The sequence below is a fragment of the Amblyraja radiata genome, chromosome 4 (genome assembly GCF_010909765.2).
Source record: "Amblyraja radiata isolate CabotCenter1 chromosome 4, sAmbRad1.1.pri, whole genome shotgun sequence".
In the NCBI taxonomy this organism is placed as follows: Eukaryota; Metazoa; Chordata; class Chondrichthyes; order Rajiformes; family Rajidae; genus Amblyraja; species Amblyraja radiata.
In genome coordinates this window covers 25777164-25802032 of record NC_045959.1, presented here as the reverse complement: position 1 = coordinate 25802032, position 24869 = coordinate 25777164, and the positions used below count along the sequence as shown (strand labels likewise).

At 42.4% G+C, this 24869-nt stretch overlaps 1 protein-coding gene across 2 annotated transcripts in view; it reads right to left on the bottom strand.

Annotated features, from left to right (window-relative positions):
- The window catches only part of mrpl13 (mitochondrial ribosomal protein L13), a 95246-nt gene that overhangs the window by 27798 nt on the left and 42579 nt on the right, over positions 1-24869 (bottom strand). The window contains exons 5-6 of one of the 2 annotated variants that reach the window (XM_033019099.1): positions 20765-20851; positions 7539-7660 (exon numbers count right to left, since the gene is read on the bottom strand). In XM_033019099.1, the coding sequence (XP_032874990.1) occupies positions 7539-7660; positions 20765-20851 (209 nt within the window). Of the gene's footprint in view, positions 1-7534; positions 7661-20764; positions 20852-24869 lie in introns of those variants that run through there. The other variant, XM_033019101.1, reaches the window with a different exon arrangement.

Here is a 24869-nt window from a genome sequence, read left to right as displayed (position 1 = left end):
GTGCTGGCTCAAAGGGCCGAATGGCCTCCTCCACACCTATTTTCTATGTTTCTACATTTTGGTTCTGGACCATTCTTCATACTGATAGAAAATTGGGGTAGAAATCTCTCTCTTTTCCAGATTTCCCCTGCCCCTCCACTCCACCCGTCTGAAGAAGGATTCTGGACCAAAACGCCATCTGTCCATTCCCTCCACAGATTCTGCCTGACACACTGAGTTCCTCCAGCAGGTATTTTTAAAAGGAATGCAATTCAATGGTCTGGTAAAGAAGTTTGCAGTCACTGAATAAATGTTACTGAGAAAGAATTACAAGAATGATAGGACACATAAAATATTTTTACTGTAACATAAAATGGTACAATATTTAAAACCTTTTGTGAGACTGGTTCATTTTGCTGGCAGACAAAAGCTTACAACGTACTCTCCAAATGAAATTGTTTAACCATACGGCTTGTTTTAAAAAAAAAGAAAGTCTTTCAGTCTCACTTTGCTACTGTGCGTTCTAAAACAATGTGCTAATCATCATCTCCCATTGATCCTTTTTGAATTATATTTGTCGACACCTGAACTCACTAAATATATATTGCTGCAAAATTCATCATGGGGGGGGTGTGGGGATTTACATTTCAGGGAGTATATTCCCGAGCCTCTCTGTGCACCCACTCACCAGTTCCGAAATGGACACATTTATTTGCTGTAGCTGTGTTTGGCTAAAAGCCATATTAATGTGCAATAAATCAAACCTGTGCAGGACCCGTAGTGCTTGGCTAAGGTGAGGAATGTAACTATGAAGCAGAAAATTAGTTTGATCATGTTACACATTAACAAACTACACATTGAAAACCCCTACACACATTTGTATTACATTAATGCTGTGCCAGTTAGGATGTGACAGACAGCAATAAATCTTCCAACACATTGGTTGTGGTGTTGATGGAAATCTATAATAAACAACATTACTTAACTATTTCTTTAATTTACTATTTTACACTGTTCATCATGTCTACAATGGTAGTTGCAAAACATTCAATTAGTTACTTGACGTCGCTTCCTCACTCATCGAACCACCTTAAGATTCAAGATCTGAACTTCCTCCATTCAAGTGCAGTAATTTTCCGAGCTATTGTCCTATATTTTTACACTTGCAAGTCACATAACTTTGCTATGTTCTATTAACTCCGATGCATCTGAAGTGAACAGGTTATTTACCTGCGCATTGAAGCAACAATGGAGGCACCTTCAAGCCTTAAGTGCAATGGGATATCAAACACAGAACCAGGGAGCACAGGCCCTTCAACTCATGATGTCTGCTGCATCCATTATGCCAAATTAAATGAACTCCACCTGCCCATACATGATCCATATCCCTCCATCTCTGCCTGTTCACATGTCTGTCTAAATGCCTCCAAATGCCTCTGTCATGCCTGTTTCTATTAAAATGCTCACTCCCCATCCCCAGTATTCCAGGCACCCACCACTCACTATGTAAAAAAAAAAATGCCCAGTACATCTCCTTTAAACTTGCCCCCCTCACCTTAAAACTATGCTTAAAACTTGCCCCCTCACCTTAAAACTAACTTACAACCATAGTATTTGACTTTCCCCACTATGGAAAAGACTCCAACTCTCTACCTATCTATACCCCTCATAATTTTATAAACTTCATTTGTAACTGTCACTGTATGTTATGTTGTTACTTGTGGGCAGAGCACCATGGCAAATTCCTTGTATGTGAATACTTGGCCAATAAACTTACTTACTTAACTTCAATCAGATCTTCCCTCAGCCTCCAGAGAAAACAAGCCAAGTTTCTTCAATCTCTACGTAGCTAATGGTCTATAAGCCATGAAACATATTAGCAAACATCTTCAGCATCCTCTCCAAAAGCCTCCACATCTTTCACATAATGTTACATTCCAATTCAAACCTACAAGAGGACAATATGGTTGTCAGGGTTGACAGAGCCAAATTATATACAGTGAAAGGGGATGAAATGTGCATGATAATAGTGAAGTGGAATCCTTGAAGACAGTTTAAACTATATTATGCCTGATTTAGGAGGCTGGGATTCAGTATCAAAGAGGTGAAGAGTCTGTTGCAACAATTATATTATGTAGGATGGATGGGAAGGACATCTCACAGAGGGGGTCAAGAAGCAGAGTGACAGGGTAGAACGAACAGGGAAAGTACAGGCAATACTGATATGATAGGGTTTGGAAACTCCCTGCTTGGACATGTGGCAAAGGAACAAACTCTCACAGTATCCAAAGAGATTTGCATGAACAAATCAAATGTGCTAACCCAGAAGTCAAGTTTGGACATGCAAGACAAATCTTCCTTCCTTTCTGAGCCTCAGAGCTAACTACGTAATTTTGACATGTTGAACTTGGAGGCAGATGAAAAGTTACTGGAGACAAGACAAAATGTAAAACTGGCCATCAGCATGAACCACTAGCTGGTTCCAAAACCCCAATATTCACGAAAATAAAAACACTGCTGACAAAGTTAAGAGGTTTCATAATGTGGAAAAAGGAAAATGCAAAGGAGCAATATTTGTTCGACCATAATTGGGCAGTAATGAAAGAGATGCTTGATGTTCACCTACCCCAGTGACTGCCAGCCTATTAATCTAGTAAGCAAAGATAGATTGGCTGTTTCATGTCTTCGAATTTCTGTTTTCCAAATGAAAATTGGTAAAAAGTTACGAACAGACGATTAGAAATCATCTGCTATGTATTAATTAGTTATAGACAAATATCACCTATCCCCTAAATCCACCCAGATAATGGGAGGGTTTTAGATATTTTAAGGGTCTGGTGGAGAATAAAAATTAGCAATTACAGAAAAAGAAACAACATTTATCTTCTCCTCACGATGTGGTAATAGACAATAGACAAAGATGCAGGAGTAGGCCATTCGGCCCTTCGGGCCAGCACTGCCATTCAATGTGATCCTGGCTGATCATCCCCAATCAGTACCCCATTCCTGCCTTCTCCCCATATCCCCTGACTCCGCTATCTTTAAGAGCCCTATCTAGCTCTCTCTTGAAAGTATCCAGAGAACCGACCTCCACCACCCTCTGAGGCAGAGAATTCCACAGACTCACAACTCTCTGTGTGAAAAAGTTCCTCATCTATGTTCTAAATGGCTTATGCCTTATTCTTAAACTGTGGCCCCTGGTTCTGGACTCCCCCAACATCGGGAACATGCTTCCTGCCTCTAGCGTGTCCAAACCCTTAATAATCTTATATGTTTCAATAAGAATGCCTCTCATCCTTCTAAATTCCAGGGTGTACAAGCCCAGCCGCTCCATTCTCTCAGCATATGACAGTCCCGCCATCCCGGGAATTAACCTTGTACACCTACACTGCACTCCCTCAATAGCAAGAATGTCCTTCCTCAAATTAGGGGACCAAAACTGCACACAATACTCAAGGTGTGGTCTCACTAGTGCCCTGTACAACTGCAGAAGGACCTCTTTGCTCCTTTTCTCAACTCCTCTTGTTATGAAGGCCAACATGCCATTCACTTTCTTCACTGCCTGCTGTAACTGTATGCTTACTTTCATTGACTTGAACAAGGACCTCCAGATCCCGTTGTACTTCCTCTTTTCGCAACTTGACACCATTTAGATAATAATCTGCCTAATTGGAAAGAAGGTAAACCAAAATTCTCTTCGTGAAAACAATAGTCATCTGAGTTGAACAACAGCTGACTAGTTAGTGCCTGGGGTGAGGAGAAGAATCTGTTGCAATGCAGTTTATTTTTCATTGGAGCAGCTGTTCACTATTTAAACAAGGCACATCAAAGACATGGAAACAGGAGGTAAAGACCAGTTTTAATGCAGGTGAAATGTACACAGGCTTTTTGAACAATTCAAAGAGAATAGCTCCATACAAAAATATATAATGAGTACTCTAATCAAACATCTGGATGGCTTTGTGCGGCCTATAATCTGACAAAGCCTGTCTCTAATCTTTGCCTTTTAACTCTACTTGGTACGGACAAAACCAGTGTTATCACCACTTTTAAAATTGTGGGTTTTTAAGAAGATACCGCCATACAGTCCTGAATAGGTTTGCATTGTATTTCTCGTCAATAAGCACTTCATTCTATCTAGCAAAACAACTGTTTTTCTTTCTGAGGGAATACAACAGAAACCGGGCTAAATGGAAAAGCGGCACAATTAATCACATTTCACAAAAGGAGCATTTTGACAGGAATCTGAACCTGGAACCTACAGCAGCTAAGCACATATCCAGTGAAGAGTTTCCAAAAAGTCTAGCATTATGTAATTTAGAACGAGTTCAATTAAAATCATCCAAAATTATTGCGCAAAACGCAAGAAACTAATTCAATGTCATTCTACTCTTCTCTAAAGCAATCAGAAAATAAACGGAAAACACAAAAAATTGAGGTGCAGGAGTATGCGAGAAACAGAGGAAGACACACATTGACACACACACACACACAGAGACATGCACACACAGATACACACACACACACAGACATGCACACACAGATACACACAGACACACACACACACACAGACATGCACACACAGATACACACAGACACACACACACACGAGAGAGAATAAAGAAGAGATAGAGAAACATTGGGGAATGGAGTGGAGACAAAGAAGTGATGAGGGGGAGGGAAAGAGTGTTAACGCAATTCAAGAAGAGTGTTTTATGAGGTAAAATAACCTGTCAACAAGTGCAGCTCATTTTTCTTTTCTTCCAACTGGCAAAAATATTTAAAATAAATATTTGAGCAAGGATTCTCCAGCTGCTAGTAAATACATAGTTAAAATGATATGTTATATTCTGGACCACAAATGAGTATCCCGGGAGGGAACATATATTCTGTACATCTTCCTTGCCTGAACCTATAATTTCCACATCATTCATTTTCAGATGTTTCCTTTCCGATGCTCAGTGTGAAAAGATATTAGAAAATTCTTCAGAAAAATAGCTTCTAAGCCATATAGGTACAATAAAGAAGACTGGTTAGAAGAAGTACTGAAATAGGCTTTGCAACTTAATGTGGTTGGAACAAAGCACCATGCACTCCGGCAACGTAGTTTGTGTTTGGAAACCTGCATCTTGTTAGTCCATAGAATTTTATTTTTCTGAACCCAATCCAATGTTTTTTTAAATTCACTTTTTCAGGGTCTGGGAGTGACTGGCAATGCCACTGATTATTGCTCATCTCCTGTTGCCCATGAGGTGGTGATGGCGAGTTGCTTTCTTGATGATTTGCAAGACTTTTGGGGATAGAGTTCTAGGAAGAGGATCCAGCAAGGTAATATATTTCCGAGTCAGCATGGTGTATGACTTGGAGGGGAACCAGCAGGTGGTGATGCTCCCATGTGTCCAGACCGTTAGTCTTCTTGTTGGTATTGGTTCAGGAGGTGCTGTCCAGGTAGCAGAGGTGTAAAACTGTAATGCATTCATCTATGTTAATGTATCATGCTGCACATGATTGGAGGGAATGAATATTTCGGGTGGTGAATGGGATGATTATCAAGTCAATTGCTGTGACCTGAATGGCAATGAGCTTTAAGTATACTGGAGTTAACTCATCCAGGCAAGTGGAAAGTGCTCCTGGCTTGCACATGTCAGAAAGTGAATCTCTAGTCACAGGATACCCAGGGTCTGTCTTGCTCTTGTAGCCACCAGTATTTATGTGGCTGGTGCAGTTGCCATTCTGGTTCATAGTCAGGTACTAGGTGGTGGTGGAGGATTTGTGAATGTAATGCCATTGAGTACTAGTATTGATGATTAGACTTTCTCTTGTTGGACATGGTCATTTCCTGGAACTTTGGTGGTACAAATGTTATTTGCCACATCAATCCACGTGTGAATGTTATCTCAGTCTTGCTGTTTGCAAGCATGGGCACCTTCATTTACTGTGAAATTGAATTTTGTGCAATCCTCAGTTAAATCTCCACTTCTGACCATATGTTGGAATAAAAGTCACTGAGAAAGAATTTTTGAAGATGTTTGGGTCTATCGGCCTGCCTGATGAACTCCTGCAGTTATGCCTCCAATAACTACAGCATCATCCTTTGTGCAACGTGGCTCCAGCCATTACACTGTTTCCACCTCGATTCCCATTGTCTTCAGGTTTACCAGGGTCATTGATGCCATTCTTAGTCAAATACTGCCTTGATGTTGAAGGGAGCTGCTATCACCTTGCTTTTGGAGTTCAGTTGTTTGGTATGTGTTTTAAACAAGGCTGGGATGAGGAGAGGTCAGGCTCGTTGTCTGTAGGGTATAATTCTGTAAATAGTAGCAATCTAAAGCTGGAGCTTAACAAGTTTGAGGAACTACGTTCTCAATATGGACACCAAGTCACAATTGCAGACTTATGTATGTTGCTCAGTCCAGCACACAGGACAGACCCCCCCCCCCCCCAACATAAAAGGGCCAACATAATCAAAGACTTGGGCCAACACAATCAAACTCTTGTGCCATCATGTCCCTGCTCCTATCCAGTATAAGGTAAAGAAGCTTGAAAGTGCACTCCACCAAACTTTGGAAAAGCTTCTTCCCCTCTGTTGTAAGACTTCTGAACAGTCCTACCGTAAGCTCGAGGTCCAATTCACCTCTACCCCATGCAGGCGTTGGACATTGTCTATGGAACCCGTGCACTACAATGCTGAGAACTATATTCTGCACTCTATGTCTTCCCCTTTGTTCTACTGATGTACTTGAGTGACTTCATTGTATTTATGTATAGTATTATCTGATCCGATTGAATAGCATTCAAAACAATGTTTGTTACTGTACCTTGGTACACGTGACAATAATAAACTTAAACCCATTATATACAGTCCAGACTAAGCTGGGATGGCCAATTTTCTCCCTACTGAACATTAGCAAACCAGCGAAAACCTGGTAGTTCCGCGATTATTATTACTAATGACGTATTCTTTGGCCCCCTTCGGTCATGGCTGACCATGGGTGTCTCCAGGGTGCTATTCCCTATATGGAGGACGCCTGTGCGTGACTTTGTTTAACGTGGAGAGACTGATGCACAGACAGCCACCCCACGGTCCTTGACAGATCTGGGTCAGGATCCAGTGATATGGAGTCCAAGACGACTGGAGACCCTTTTCTGCTGCAGCCTTCATCCGCCTTCCCGGCCGTTGTGATGCTCCACTAAGGTCAGCCATCATCCTCCGCCTGTTCCACCGTTGAGGTCTTGGTTGGATTACTCTTTGTCAGAGACCTCCCCCTTGACCTTACCGCCATGGGTGGCCCTACCAGGAGTATAGCTCCAGACGGCATCGCTCTCAGGATCTCAGGTCCACACAAGCTTTTCCACCACGACAAGGTGACAATCTACGGAGACTAATGACTGCTTTATTAAACACTAAATCAATTGAATTTAAATTTGAACTTCAGTGTCTGGATTGTTAGTTCCATTGCAAATAAGGTGTCCAAAGAAAATCGATTAACAGCGGTTTGCTGTGCTATTTTTTGCAATGATAAATTCAACTCATTAACTGAAGGGTACAATTTACTTACGGTGTCCAGAGTCTTGGGAAAGAATTTTTTTCCTCTTGAGTGTACTCATTTAATCTTCTGGGTACCTTGCGTGGTTGTGGAAGCTCTTCAACCAAGTTCTTAAGAATTTCATTGGGAATTGCCTTATGAGACAAAAAAAAAACAAATTGAGAAAGAATTACGCTGCTGTTAATATTTATCAAAGCCTCTTTATAAAAAAAGCTGAAAGTATTATATAGAGATTTTAAGCTGAGAAACTTTGAATTGAAAAGCCGGCTGTGAACACCTAATTGTGGCAAGTCAAGAGGAATATAACGTTAGCTCTATTGAAAGGGAACAAAAGCCGTACGATCACTTAAATTATATAGGATTTGTAGTCCAGACCAAAGCGTTTGAACTGATTGTGGGGGATGTTACTTCTGATTGTTATTTACCAGATGCATGAAATAAAAGGGGTGATTTTAAAGTAGGAAGTCTTCTGATGTGGTCTGCCACTTGAAACTGTCCTGCATTAATAAACATTGTGTGTTATTTTACTGGCTCATCAGTCTTCTTTCTCTTGAAGAGTTAAGTTCTCATTTAATGCTGCTTAAACAGACAAGCAAACAATAGATTTAGTGCAGCTGGGTCAAATGCTAAAGAATAACAATATTTTAAAACGTCACAATGAATAAATGGCTGTGTTGGTAATTTGGTTACAGCAGCATCTGTCAAGATTTGCACTGAGTTTCCCCTGAAGATAGGGAATTGTAAACTAACTCCCAAAATGTGTTGATAATTCTGTGCATATTACGGAGCATATTTATATGCATGGTGAAAAATGGGTACAATTTCAGAGAAGCAAATTTCTGAAATGTTTTAGAAAGATTCAAATTACACCGTGGTTTATTTGCCAAGACTTAACATAAGAAACAGGAGCACGACTCAGCCATTTAACCCTTCGAGCCTGTTCTACCCTTCATCAACATCAGCACTGTTTTCCTGCACTTTTGCCATGTTCATCGACCCCCTTAATAACCAGAAAACTATTGACGTCAGTTTTCAATTAACATGATGAACATACCCTTTGGTGCAGGCAATTTCAAAGATTCACCATCCTGAGTGAAGAGATTTCTCCTCATCTCAGTGCTAACTTTCTCTCTCTGCATTCCTTGGTCCTAGAGGAAACATCCTCTCTCTGCATCTGGCCAGTCAAACGCTTTTAAATAATTTTGTGTTTCAATGGCATCTCATAAAATTCAGAACTTATAGGAGAGGAATTAGGCCATTCGGCCCCTCAATTCTACTTCACCATTCAATCATGGCTGATCTATCTTTCCCTCTCAACCCATTCTCCTACGTTGTCCCCATATCCCCGACACCTGTGCTAATCAATACTGAATCCGTCAATCCCCGTCTTAAAAATATCCGTGGACTTTGCCTCCATAGCCTTCTCTGGCAATGAATTTTTACAGATTCCCCACCCTCTAAAGAAATTCCTCCTCATATCCTTTCTAATCTCCTACCACTCTTCTAATCTCTAGACAATACAGTCCCAGTCGAGAGGAGGTTGGGCACATGCAGGAACTGGCCAATAGGTAAGTGACCGAGCCCTGCGTGGCTCAAACAAGGGCAGTGCAACATGAGATGATTTCAGGAATGTTGCCTCTATGCCTATTTGTTGCCTCAGTAACTATTTGTGGCATCATCTTTTTATGCAAAGCAACGATTGGATTGAGGCCACAACTCATTAACGGGAATGGCCGTATCCAGTCGCAATTATGTTCCATCATCTGAAGGCATCTCTCTGCCACTGGCCTCGAACTGTGTAGCTCAGTCTATGAGATCATTCCTTACAGCATGGTAGCATCTTTGTTGGTATGCCAACCCAATCATTCTCCACCTATATCTTTGATGTTCCTTCTTTTGAGCATTGCTGGTTAAAGCATGGTCTTTGAGCTGCTCATTTCGAAAGGGGATCAAATGTCCTACACACAATGTGTCTTTGCCTGGTCATGATTAAATGCACTTTAAAGAAGATAACCAAACGTGGATGTGCTCTCGGCGGATATGGAACTTGTCACGGGCTACCTTTAGACCTGGAGACTAAAACTGAGTGTGGCAAAAAACCACTGCAACGGCCGTTCACCTGGACAACAAGGAAGCTCAACGCCAGCTAACCGTCACCCTCAATGAGTCACCCCTACCCTATAACCCATTTCCTACATACCTCGGGATGAAACTAGATCGGCAGCTGGCCTGCAAGCAACACCTCAAAGCTCTCCGTGCTAAAGTCTCGGCGCGGAACAACTTCCTGCGTTGCTTGGATGGATCGTCATGGGGCGCCAGGACATCTACTCTCCGAACCAGTGCTCTTGCACTCATGTACAGTGACGCTGGGTACGCCGCCCCAGCATGGTGCCGCAACGCTCATACTAGCAAGCCAGACGCCATCCTCAACAGCACCATGCGGATCATCACCGGCTGCCTACGCCCTACCCCGACGGATATTCTGCCGGTGCTCGCAGGTATCACACCCGCCAAGCTTCGCAGAGAGTACGTCACTCATAGGCTGGTGTGCAAGGCCCCATCGGACGCCAAACATCCTTTGCACCACCTCACCCAGGACTCACAGCAACTGGGACCCCAAAGCCTGTCATCTCGTCGCCCCTTCTCCCGTCACGCAGCGACCTCTGTGGCTCCAGTTTCAACACACCAGGAGCATGGAGAACCAGCTGGGAACAGACTTCACGACCTCCTCAATTCACTGTTGCATCGAACACCACGGCCCCACCCGGCTCGGACCTGCTTCGCAAAGAGTGGCCCGCCCTGAACCGGCTCCGTACAGGGGCCGGCCGGTTCAACGCCAACATGCATCGCTGGGGGCTGCGTTCATCAGCAGACTGCGTGTGTGGAGCAGACCAGCAAAGCGCAGCACATCATTTTTGACTGCGCTGTTCTCCACCCCCCTGGTGGAGGGGTAGATCTCACGGCCCTCGACAACAGCACATTGAACTGGCTACAGCGTCTGGAGGCCGTTACATAACCTCTGCTGCCTCAAACACAAGAAGAAGAAGCAATGACAACAGAAATATCAAATTAAAATGTGCTAATAAGCTATAGTAGGTATTTAGGACAATTGCTCAGACTGCAGAAGGGTCTCGACCCGAAAGGTCACCTATTCCTTTTCTCCAGAGATGCTGCCTGACCCGATGAGTTAAGGGGCTGTCCCACTTGGGCGACCTAATCCGCGAGTTCTGGCGAATTTGCCCTCAACTCATACTCGCAGCATGGTCGACACAAGGTCGTAGGAGGTCTTTGTAACTCTCCTTCATGCTCGAGAGTAGTCCCCGTGTACTCGAGGCCTCAGCTAGGTCGCAGCGTATTTTTCAACATGTTGAAAAATGCCCGCGTGTAAAAAAAAGTTGCCATGGAAAAAATAGATACTTTTTTTACTCATAGGTTTAGAAACATAGAAACATAGAAAATATGTGCAGGAGTAGGCCATTCGGTCCTTCGAGCCTGCACCGCCATTCAATATGATCATGGCTGATCATCCAACTCAGTATCCTGTACCTGCCTTCTCTCCATACCCCCTGATCCCTTTAGCCACAAGGGCCACATCTAACTCCCTCTTAAATATAGCCAATGAACTGGCCTCAACTGCCTTCTGTGGCAGAGAGTTCCAGAGATTCACCACACTCTGTGTGAAAAATGTTTTTCTCATCTCGGTCCTAAAGGATTTCCCCTTTATCCTTAAACTGTGACCCCTTGTCCTGGACTTCCCCAACATCGGAAACAATCTTCCTGCATCTAGCCTGTCCAACCCCTTAAGAATTTTGTAAGTTTCTATAAGATCCCCCCTCAATCTTCTAAATTCCAGCGAGTACAAGCCGAGTCTATCCAATCTTTCTTCATATGAAAGTCCTGCCATCCCAGGAATCAGTCTGGTGAACCTTCTTTGTACTCTCTCTATGGCAAGAATGTCTTTCCTCAGATTTGGAGACCAAAACTGTACGCAATGCTCCAGGTGTGGTCTCACCAAGACCCTGGACAACAGCAGTAGAACCTCCCTGCTCCTATACTCAAATCCTTTTGCTATGAATGCTAACATACCATTCACTTTCTTCACCGCCTGCTGCACCTGCATGCCTACTTTCAATGACTGGTGTACCATGACACCCAGGTCTCGTTGCATCTCCCCCCTTCCTAATCAGCTACCATTTAGATAATAGTCTACTTTCCTGTTTTTGCCACCAAAGTGGATAACCTCACATTTATCCACATTTATACTGCATCTGCCATGCATTTGCCCACTCACCCAGCCTATCCAAGTCAGAGCCTTGCGGTACCCCTCTAGGCACTGCCTGCCATTCTGAAAAGGACCCGTTTACTCCTCCTCTTTAGTCGTAATAGGTCGTAGTAGGTCGGCATGTTAGTCGTAGGTAATTGAGGGTAGTCGAAGGTAGTCGAAGATAGTCTTCAACATAGTCGAAGGGAGGTTAAAGGGAGGTCAAAGGGGATTGAAGGAGGTCGTCTTCACTCTCCACTATTCGGTGTCCAATTTTCCCGAAGTTAGTTGTGGCTAATCAAAGCTAGTCGTCAACATAGTCGAAGGAGGTCAAAGGAGGTCTTCTACATAGTTGAAGGAGGTCTTCAACATGACATTTTTTCAAACTCTCCTAAACTCTTCTAAACTCGACAATTAGGTCACCCAAATGGGACAGCCCCTTCTGTCTAAATGGTCATGACAGTTGGTAGTTTGAATGAACATCTTGTGAAGGGAATATTTTACAGAAATAATTTTCACATCATAGGGCTTTCATCTGCCTGGCCCTATGATCCACAGTTGAATGAGGAGAGCATTAAACATTTTAAATCTCCAGCTGTAGAAGAATATTATTAAATCTTAGCCTGTGTGTATATTATACGACACAAACCTAGCGGATGATACAGGAATTTTATGTGACATTATATACTGGCCTAAAATAGCTCAAGATGAAAACTGTGCCCAGGAAAACTCTTAATTATTATGAACTTATTAAAAAAATCTGTATTAAAAATAGAAAATGCTGGAAACACTCAGCAGGCCCTGCAGCGTCGATAGAAAAAGAGAGTTAATATTTCAGGTTGAAAACCCTTTGGCTGAACCGGAAAAGTTAAAAAGAAAACTTTATTCTCTGTTCACTTCTTCAGTTAAAACAAACAAAACCCTAACACAGATAACAACAACATACTCTCATCGACGAAATACTAATTTATTAAGTGATGGCAAATTCAACAATTGAGGATAGTGTAAGAAATGAATGTTATTTTTCTTTAAATGAAAGAAGTAGGATTCCCAAAGACAGTTGAAAGGAAAAGTCAACTCTGTCCACAAGGAGATGAATTCAACATATGGAGTTTTGGCGAAATTTATATTCTTCTTGGCATTTTAGTTAAAATGGGATTTTCTGCTTTGAAAAGGGCCGATTCAGCAAGTCAGCCTTGCAAAACTCTTCCAGAAATTCAAAAGAAAAATATTTATAGAATCCATCTATTTTTCTCTGGCATACTCGTGTTCTGGGTGTTTCAGGGGTCCATGAGGTCAATGTGGGGCCCGTAGACTCTGCCTAAGATGAGAACAGACGGGGCTTGATCAATCCATATATTACTCTCCTATAAACGATTCAATAGAATTTGTTGTTAAAGTCAAGGATACACTTCGGGGCGGCACAGTGGTGCTTCTGCCTCACAGTGCCAGAGACCCGTGTATGATCCTGACCTCAGGTGCTGTCTGTGTGGAGTTTGCACATTCTCCCTATGACCCCCATGGGTTTCCTCCTATATTCTAGTTTAGTTTGTTGTAATGAGTACCAAGGTACAGTAAAAAGCTTTTTGTTGCATGCTATCCAGTCAGCAAAAAGATTATACATGATTACATTTGATCCATCCACAGTGCACAGGTGCAGGATAAAAGGAATATGGTTTAGTGCAAGATAAAGATAGTTCTATCATAGATTGTATTGTAATGCAATTAATTTATTAGCCAAGTATGTAAAAACATACAAGGAATTTGATTTGCCAAACAGTCATACCAAAAAAGCAACAAGCCACACAACTCCATAGAAATTAACCTAAACATCCACCGCATCGCACTGTGATGGAAGGCAATAACGTATTATCTTCTCCCTCTTTTTCACCCGCGGTCGGGGCAGTCGAACCATCTGCAGTCGGAGTGATCGAAGCCCCCGCAGCCAGCGATCGAAGCTCCCGCGCCGGGGCGATCGAAGCTCCCAGGATTGGGGCGATCGGAGCTCCTGCGGTTGAAGCTCCCGAAGTCGACCCCTAACCAAGGGACCCCGAGTTCCACGATGTTAAGTTCGCAGGCTTCCACGGTTGGAGCTCCCGTCGATCCCTGACAAGGAATCGCAAGCTCCACGATAGTAAGTCCACAGGCTCCCGCAGTTGGAGCTCCCAAAGTTAATCCCCAGCAATGGGACTGCCAGCTCCACGATGTTAGGCTGCAGTGCGGACGGAGATACGATACGGAAAAAGTCGCATCTGCCAAGGAAAGCGATAAAAAAGTCCACCCCCCTATATAATACAAAACTATAGATGCATTAAAACATACATTTAACAACAGACTAACAACAAAAGAAGAAGAGGATGAGACAGACTGTTGGCGAGACTGCCATCATACGGCACCACCCGGTCCAATGAGGTAGATGGTAGATAGATAGTAGTTCAATGAGGTAGATGGTAGCTTGGGGCGGCTCTGTAACTGGTGATAGGATGGTTCATTTGTCTGATAACATCTGGAAAGAAATCGTCCCTGAACCTGGAGATGTGCGTTTTCACACTTCTGTACCTCTTGCCCAATGGGAGAGGGAGAAAAGGGGCGTGTCCGAGGTGAGACTCCTCCTCAATTATGCTGGTGGCCTTGCCGAGGCAGCGTGAAGTATAGATGGAGTCAATGGAAGGGAGGCCAGTTTGTGTGATGTTCTAGGCTTTGTCCACAATTCTCTGCAATTTCTTGCTGTCTTGGATGGAGCTGTTCCCAAACCATGCTGTGATGCATCCCGATAAAATGTTTTCTACAAATGCAAATCTGTCCAAAAAGATGTACAGGTTTGGATAATTGGCCTTGGAACATTGCTCCTAGGACCTAGTGTGTAGGATGTGGATGAGAAAATGGGATAACATAGAACTCGTGTGAAAGGTTAATTAATGGTCAATGTGGTCCTGCTTCGATGCAGTATCTTATTTAGAAACATAGAAACATAGAAAATAGGTGCAGGAGTAGGCCATTCGGCCCTTCGAGCCTGCACCGCCATTCAATATGATCATGGCTGATCATCCAACTCAGTGTCCTGTACCTGCCTTCTCTCCATACCCCCTGATCCCTTTAGCCACAATGGACACATCTAACTCCCTCTTAAATATAGCCAATGAACTGGCCTCAACTACCTTCTGTGGCAGAGAATTCCACAGATTCACCACTCTCTGTGTAAAAAATGATTTTCTCATCTCGGTCCTAACAGACTTCCCCCTTATCCTTAAACTGTGACCCCCTTGTTCTGGACTTCCCCAACATCGGGAATAATCTTCCTGCATCTCGCCTGTCCAACCCCTTAAGAATTTTGTACGTTTCTATAAGATCCCCCCTCAATCTTCTAAATTCTAGCGAGTACAAGCCGAGTTTATCCAGTCTTTCTTCATATGAAAGTCCTGCCATCCCAGGAATCAGTCTGGTGAACCTTCTCTGTACTCCCTCTATGGCAAGAATGTCTTTATAGAACTAAATTAAATACAATTAATTATTTTACACTCATACTGTAAAATTTTGGGAGATTTGCCCTAATGAATGTTGACCATGTAATACATTAGATAATTTTAACCTTAGGCAAAGAAGTGCACAGCTAAGGAGATGAAATGGGCCAACGCAAAAATATACAGCCTTTGGGTTGTAAATCAGAACTCGGAAGAACAGCTGCTCCCCATCAAATTCCACATTGCTAAACTAATACTCCCTGCCCCATAATCTCCAGGAGTTTACTTTTCCAAATTTTACACAGTTCCTTGCCTGCTTTTCCTTTTATTATGTTTGGGGTTCTGACAGGGCTCAGAGAAAACCCATAATTAACTCACAGTATTTTGACCAAACCAAAACTGGTTCAAAACTTTAAACTGGAATGCCGAACTTTTAACAAAAAGGATTTCTGATGTCTCGGAAATAAACTTAGCAAAGTCAAACTACTTAAACATATTTACCTAGATCATGCACACCTTTGTCTGAATGAACACATCTTAGTGAAACTAATCTTCTCAAAACATATGCTTACCAACTGGAATTACAATTTGTTAAATTAGATCATTTGATGTAACTTGCCTTTTTCAATTTGCATCTACCTAATTACATATAGAAATGGCACAATTGGCATGGTATCACCAGATGAAGAAATAGAAAACTGTATTCCCAAGTTATAAATGATATAAATAGGAATGCTCAGCGTGCAGATGAGTGCAGGTAGTTGCCGTGTGTTAAAAATAGATAAAATCACTGAGCTAGACTATAGCCAATGGAAATGAGCACTGGCAAATATAGACCATACACTTTAGAGCAAAGAAAATTAAATCAGAATGTCTTCCAAACAGCGAGAAACCTCAACCCCTCAGAGTCTCAACTTTTCCACTCCCCCTACCTACTCCAACCTCACCCTCTCTGTACGTAAATACAGTCTGTCCTCATCAGAGGCTTCATCTTCGTTCCCCTCCGCCCCCACCTCAACGTGTTCCGGGTACGCCACGACGTAGAGCTTTTCTTCCGTCGCCTCCGCCTCCGTGCCTTTTTCTATGGGAAGGAGTCCTCACCACCTAGTGATGACCCCTTCTCCCATCTCCACCGGTTCGACCTCCTCTTGGACTCCCCAGAACGGCCTTCTACCCTCTCTAGACCTCTTTATTTCCAATTGCCGGCGTGACATCAACTGTCTCAACGTTTCCACTCCCCTTACCTACTCCAACCTCACCCCCTCTGAACGCATTCTTTCATATCTCCACCCCTTTCCGCCTTCCGCAGAGACCGTTCCCTCCACAACTCCTCGGTTTCCTCCATTATCAGAGTGAGGCTAAATGCAAATTGGAGAAACAGCATCTTATATTTCAGGTACACAAAATTGCTGGGGAAACTCAGCGGGTGCAGCAGCATCTATGGAGCGAAGGAAACAGGCGACGTTTCGGGCCGAAACCCTTCTTCAGACTGATGGGGGGTGGGGGGGGGGGGAAAGAAAGAAGGAAAAGGGGAGGAGGAGGAGGAGCCCGAGGGCGGGCGGATGGGAGGGTGGGAGGAGACAGCTAGAGGGTTAAGGAAGGGGAGGAGACAGCAAGTTGTATTTGCCGGCTGGTGGGGTGAAAGGTGAGGACCAGAGGGACTCTGCCCTTGTTGCGTGTGCGGGGATGGGGAGAGAGAGCAGTGTTACGGGGTATGGATGAGACCCTGGTGTGAGCCTCATCTATGGTGGCGGAGGGGAATCCCCGTTCCCTGAAGAACGAGGACATTTCCGATGCCCTGGTATGAAATGTCTCATCCTGGGAACAGATGCGGCGTAGGCGGAGGAATTGGGAGTAGGATGGAGTCTTTACAGGGGGCAGGGTGGGAAGACGTGTAGTCCAGATAGCCATGTGAGTCAGTGGGTTTGTAATTGTAACTTACAGCCCAGTGGTATGACATTGATTTCTCTCACTTCAGGTAGCCCCGGCATTCCCTCTCTCTCTCTCTCTCTCTCTCTCTCTCTCTCGATCCCTTCCCCCACCCAAGTCGCACCAGCTTCTCATTTTCACCCTACAAGCAGCTTACAATGAATGGCCTGTTTCCTTTATCAGCGTTACTTTTTTGCATATCTTTCACTCATTGTTCTTTATCTCTCCACATCACCATCTATATCTCTCGTTTCCCTTATCCCAAACCAGTCTGAAGAAGGGTCTCAACCCGAAATGTAACCCATTCCTTCGCTCCAGAGATGCTGCCTGTACCCGCTGAGTTACTCCAGCTTTTTGGGCCTATCAGCGAGAAACATAGACCAGTGGAAGGTTTCCAGGTGAAGATGGGTAAACTTTTACTGGCAAGGACATTAAATGGTATAGAAAAAAGACAGGGAAGTAGAACAGAGGTGCAGGATAGTGGAGAAGGTTGGAGTAAATGAACGGCCAATTTCTGCTCTTATATACCAGAAGGCATTCCTTTTAGTCACTTGCAGCAACAATTTCCTCGCCTGCCTAAGCCTCTGCTACTGGAGGCTGCCACCAATGCACCATTGAAGGTACAGTACTGATTTTACAGACCACCAGATGCCAATGTAGGGTATTTTAATGCTTCAATCTAGAAAAATGGACAGCTGACATTTTGGGTTGGGATTCTTTTTCAGATTGATCAAAGAAGTTCAATGTTCTATCAATTTGCCTAATGATCATGAGCGAAAAACAGACTCATAAAATTAATAGTTAACAAGCTCTTCTTAAAATTTTAATTAAAGTGAAAACAAAGGAAAGGCTGAAAATAGGTCAATCAATACCATACACCAATGCATAGTATTCCTCCATTTATTAACACTCATTTGTTTGCACTTTTGCGACAAAGCCACTGACTTTTTGGAGTACAGATAATAGATTAACCCAACCATTGTTCACAATAATGAATAGCGTACCACTCTGCACACAATATATGCTTTTCAATGTACAGGATAGGAAGAGTTTAGAGGGCAGGTGGGACTTGCGTAGATTGGGCATCTTGGTTGGCATGGAAAGTTGGGCCAAAGGGCTTGTTTCTTTGCTGTATGATGGTATGGCTCTAAAATGTAGCTCAGTGAATGTTTCCATTAATGTGTCCCTTTTGTTAATCAAAGAACGGCTGGATACCCTCCTCATGGCACAAGAATTTCATCATGATCATCCTTCACTTAATGAAACAACACTTTAGACTTTACAGATACAGCACAGAAACAGGCGCTTCGGCCCACTGAGTCCTCATCGACCAGCGATCACCCCGTACACGAGCACCATCTTACACACTAGGGACAATGTACAATTTTACCAAAGCTAATTACCCTACAAACCCGTGCGTCTTTGGAGTGTGGGAGGAAACCGGCGCACCCAGTGAAAATTCACGCAGTGAGAACATGCAAACTCCGTACAGAAAGCACTCTATTCAGGATCGAACCTGGGTGTCTGGCACTGTAATGCAACAACTCTATTGTTGTGCCGCTGTGACAAAGCCAGTCTTTAAATAAAATTATAATCAATCAAATCTCCGATATTAATCAATCAAATCTCCGATATATACACATTAGCAACTCATTACACAGATAAAAGAGTTTAACAGCCACATTATTTCACCATCGCACAGACATTTCCTATGTTCCACCCATTGCACCTTCCCTCTTCTCTGCCACCTGGATTAATGCTGTCTCTCTCAGTTCTACTGAAGGGTCCTAAGCCTGAAAATTAGATGTTTCTCTTTTCACAGAAGCTGCCTGAGCTGCAGAGTTTCCCCCCCCCCCAGCATTTTATATATTTATTTAAGGTTTTTATAAGCGGCATCTGCTTATTTTTTTATTTTAATTTTCATCTCTCCTCTCACCTTACGAGTGAAACCTTTGCCATAATTTCTCATTTTATGCCTCGTGTGTGGCTCAGAGATGGCTCCCACATCGGTTAGAGAGAGCAGTGTGGGTTTATACCTCAATCGAGTATATAAACAACCGAGGTGACAATATAGTATAGTATTGATGAATGCTGCTCAGTCAAAGGTATCACCTATTTATGAGTCTATAAACTGAGTTTCCATAGCCTTTTCAGTTGGACGGAAGACTCCCTTCCAAGAACAGTAGAGTTCCTGACCAGTAATTATGCTCAAATTGTGCCATTCAGAAAGGTAATGGCTAACCTAACATTTTACTGCTGTATGTGTGCATACTGGCTGCTGTGCTCCCTACATTACAAAATCTCTTCAGCCTTTTATTTCTAAAACACTTGGACATTCTCACTTCTCAATCTATATTTTAAACCATGTTCACTTCTGTAACATTTCACCTTACAACATTGAACTCAAATATTGAGAATCCCCTTTGTACTTCTCAAAAAAAGGTCCTATAAGGTAGCAAGGTGCTTATAATTATACAACCACTTGACAGCATTGAATCCTTGTTGAAAAATATTAAATATGTATTTGCAAACCTACAGTAAAAATCATTACAAATATCTGTCCATTTGTACCAAATTCAAAATAGATCTAATACACAGATTTTCAAGATAGAAAAAATGCATTCCTTAAACAATGCTAGTGGAAATGTAACTCTCAGGACTGGAAAGAAAAAATAATATTTTGCTATAAAAACAGATTTATTCAATTCCAAAGTTCCTTTCCAGTCAGGATAATATACACGTGTTTTCAATTACCTTTTTATAAACTGAAAAGGAATATTGTACAAAATATGTAAAAGATGCTGGAATATAATCAAAAAATGAAGAACAATCATTTCCCTATTTGCTTTTGACATTCTCACTGCTCGCCTCAAATGAATCCAAGCAGTTGCTTCTACGTGTGCCGAAACTGGTGGGTCAACAAAGTGAACATCTTCAGATGCTGCTGAGATTTGTTTGCAGAGGGTGGCCAGTTCAAAACAAAAATGAGAGAGAAAACAAATTGAAGCTTCATGTGCTTCCAGTCATCCTCATGACATTGGGACAATTTGTTTCTGCATTGCACATTGTGCAACTATCTCCAGGACTTACAGTTGCCCGTGAAATGAATATCGTTCCTATTTAAACACTGCTGCACCAGCTTAGAGCAGGAGAATCATGATAAAAACATTTGAAAAGTCTTAGCTCCTCAAGAATGACTGAAAGGACAGCAAAACAATTTCACACAATTGGGTACATATTTGATATCGGAAACGTGCTTCCTGCTACCAGAGAAATAAAGCCCTGTTACGCTTGGTGCCAACAACATATGGTTCACAGAAGGAGGCTATTTTTCTTACTTTACATCCGATGAAACCAGGGCTACAATATTAACGGAATAAATGGGAAGAGGGGGCTAAAATAAAATTTGCACAAGGCTTTTTAAATAAAGAAGCTTGTAATAATATTATGATCAGTCACTTAACTCAGAAGAGCCAACTCGACAAATTTGACAACTCACATATTGGGGGAATATAATATAACAGAAAACTAAACAGAATTTGGATGCCCAGAAGAAAGAAAGTAAAATTGATGCATGTTACACTAACCTCATCTGAGAAGAGATGCAACCTTTGCATCATGGTTCTTCTATGCAAATTTTTTGGCAGCATACCATAGATAGCCAACTTCACAATCTGGAATACAAACACACCGTTAAAATACCAAATGTATTATGAATTGGATGCTTTCACAAGGTTATTCAAAACCAAAAAAAATCTTATAGTAAAATGATGTACAGAGAGATTTTCGACACTTCTTTCAGGTGAATGTCAATGGCTTGCAAATGTGTTCAGATGCAAATGCATCATACATTCTGACTTGCCCTCCATTACCTTGCAGATTTCACAATTACAAAGTAGGCTAAACAGTTTCACGCAAATAAAAATGGGGGAAAGCAAACCCCCCAAATCGTAAAGTTTTAAAGAAGAAAAATGTATTTACAACCTACAAAGGTTGTGGCTGTTCCTTTAGGTAAAATTTCCGGACTAAGCATAAAATTGTCAGAAACATCCACACTCGTTACAAAGCTTGATCAATGGCTTTAATACACACAAGTTCTCACACACACCCAAGTCCTCACATACACACAAGCTTAAAGGACATTTCATCACAGGACCATTTATTTCTAACTCCATAAGGTTGCACAAATGTCTTTGTTGTTTTTATATAATTCTTGTTTTTTTTTGTCACTGCCTCGTGTAATTTATGATTTGTGTATCGTCTGACTCCATGTGCTTGTAATACTCCTGTAAGATAGATTTTAATTGTACCTTACATCATCATATTTGTGCATTTGACAATAAACTCGACTTGACTGAGATGAAGAAAAACTTTTTCACCCAGAGAGTTGTGAATCTGTGGAATTCTCTGCCACAGAAAACAGTGGAGGCCAATTCACTGGATTTTTCAAGAGAGAGTTAGATATATTTCTTAGGGCTAATGGAATCAAGGAATATGGGGAGAATGCAGGAATGGGGTACTGATTTTGGATGATCAGCCATGATCATATTTAATGGCGGTGCTTGCTCAAAGGACGGAATGGCTAACTCCTGCTTCATTTTCTATGTTTTTATGACTCTGACACAAATTGCTGGAGTAACTCAGCGGGTTAGGCAACATCCGGGTCCGGCAAGCACTTGATAAAATAGGCCAAAGTTAGCATGGTTTTGTGAAAGGGAGATCTTGCCTGATGAACCTGTTGGAATTCTTTGATGAAGTAAATAGCAAGATAGACAAAGGAGAGCTAGTGGAAGTTGTTTACCTGGATTTTCAGAAGGGTTTTGATAAGGTGCCGAATGTGAGGCTGCTAAAGAAGATGAATGCACCTGGTATCAGAGGGAAGATACTAGCGTGGATATCAGGTTGGCTGAATGGCAGAAGGCAAAGAGTGGCAATAAAGGGGGCTTTTTCTGTCTGACTGCCAGTGACTAGTGATGTTCTGCAGGAGTTGGGGGCCACTATTCATGTTGTACATCAATGATTTGGATGAGTGAATTGAAGGCTTTGTAAACCGTTTGCAGATGATATGAAGATAGATGGAAGAGCAGATAGTCTAGAGAAAGCATGGAATCTGCTTGATTTTCTGTAGGGGCTGAGGAAGAAAAAAAATGGGGAAAGTGCAAAACTATAATATTTGAATAAATAAAAACATAATATTCATAACTAGATAAGGATTGACAGTCTTCTTGGCTGCTTAAACATTTCATCATGTTGTGCTTGGTCAAAGAATGAAACAAATGAGAAACTAACAGACATTGAGAATGCCAGAAACAGTCAGGGAGATAGGCGCAAATGTGGAGAAAACAGGCTAGTTAATGTCCCATAGTTAGCAGTGAAAATGTCTACACCTGAGAAGTTGGAAACATAGAAAATAGTGCAGGAGGAGGCCATTTGGCCCTTCGAGCCAGCACTGCCATTCATTGTGATCATGGCTGATCATCCACAATCAGTAACCTGTGCCTGCCTTCTCCCTATACCCCTTGATTCTGCTAGCCCCTGGAGCTCTATCTAACTCTCTGTAAAATGCATCCAGTGAATTGACCTCCATCGCCTGTGGCAGAGAATTCCACAAATTCACAACTCTCTGGGTGAAAAAGCTTTTTCTTATCTCAGTTTTAAATGGCCTCCCCTTTATTCTTTGACTGGGGCCCCTGGTTCTGGACTCCCCAAAAATTGGGAACATATTTCCTGCATCTAGCTTGTCCAGTCCTTTTATAATAGGGAAGGACATTCCTGGTAACTGTTACAGAACTTAACACATGGAGGACAGTGGTGAGAGTACTGACATAGAAACATTCCACAGCATTGTACATTAGTACAGGAACGTGGCAATACACAGAAAAGATGTGAATATTCAACAATGAACAACATGTTGCAAAACTATGGAATGCTAAATAAATGACTTTCTTACGTGGCAGTTGATATGAGAGGACTTTTTGTACAACCTGAGCCACATATGGCTCATCATTCTAATGATATGTTATGTTTCTCAGATAGATTTATTTATTGAAATCATATTCTATGTCGCTCTTCCAGGGAGATGCTAACTGCATTTCGTTGTCTCTGTACTGTACACTGACAATGACAATTAAAGTTGAATCTGAATCTGAATCTGAAATAAACCTTTCCACAATTTATAAATAGCATGTCCAAAGCAAACCTATCTGCGGAGAAAGTACAAATGCTGTACTTGAGAGTACGTCACTTTGTGAATTTCAAATGTGGAGTAGAAACTAAAATCTCCCCACTTATACAGGCAAATAAAATAATTGAACTCATTTTGAGCAACTTGAACAAAAACATAAATTCAATAATCCACGGTGTTTTATGGGTTTTTATAAGTTTTTACTTTAAAAACTTTTGGCGATTGAATTTACCGAATCTGATTGTTTAGCATTCAGTACAAGCTTTTGTTTTAATGCTTTTCCAAAGAAGCACAGGACAGTTCTTCAAATGTACCTCACTGGCTCTGGCCCTGTGGGATGCTTTTATGCTGCGCACGTTCTGCAAAATGCAAGAGTTTCTTTTACACACAATGACAGATGTAAATAATAGAGCAATTAGCTGCCAAATTCCAGTTGCATCACTGACAGAAAACCATCTTAAAAATGTAAAATAATGTGGAAGACAGGGTGCTGACAAAATGTACACCCCATTGCCCTTTCATTATGATCCTGCAACATGTGTAAAAACGGAGCACCCAAGTATCCAGTTCCAAGTTACATGAAAAAGTAAATAACATTAAATTTTAGGCACACAACCACAAATAATGTGTCAGAGGGACTCAGTGGGTTGAGCAGCATTTGTGGGGTTGGAATTGAATTGAATATTTTATTGTCATATGACAAGTTACAGTGAAATTCTTTGCTTGCATACCCAAGGTATGCAAATAGTCACCCATAAAGGGCGCTTACAAAGTTACAATGTACCCCCCCCTCCCCCTCCTCAAGGCGGTCCTCCCACGCCAGGTCCTCCATTGTCCATCGTTCTTCCCCTCCCTCACGGCGGTCCCCCCACGACAGATCCTCGTTTGTTCCTTTCCCCGGCAGTGGCGTCCTCATTTCTACATTGTCCGTCCTTGTCTGTCGGTCAGCGCCATCATCGACCACCGCACTGAACCCTCCACTATCACTGCCGGGTCCTCTCTGGACGCCTCCGTGGCGCCGACCCAGGGCCCATTGGCCGCAGGCTTTGTCTACGTACGAGGCTCCACTTCCGATCCGCGCGAGGCACCGGCCAGCGAGGCATTGCCTTGGACCCGTGAGGCTCGGGCTCCAGCCTGTGAGGCTCCGGCCTCGGGGGATATTGTCGACATTTCAGGTCAAAACCATGCATCAGACTATCATGAAGATGGATTTCAAACGACTGGACCTCAAATAAAGAGCAGTGGGGTAACGATTTAATCGTTGAGTGACACTGATGAGATTTTATTGGACACTGAGGATGATACAATGTTATAATGTCAAACCATTTCAGTCTCAGAATTGCATGGATTTTCTTTCAATGGGTAATTCATTGCCTTCGATCTAAACATGTCTCGTTCCAGCATGGATGAAACCTCTACGCTGCAATCTGGAGGTGGAATGGTCAACAGTCTTATTCCTTCTAAATGCAGAATGGTTACCTCACTTGAACAGTTTAATTGTCTAACTC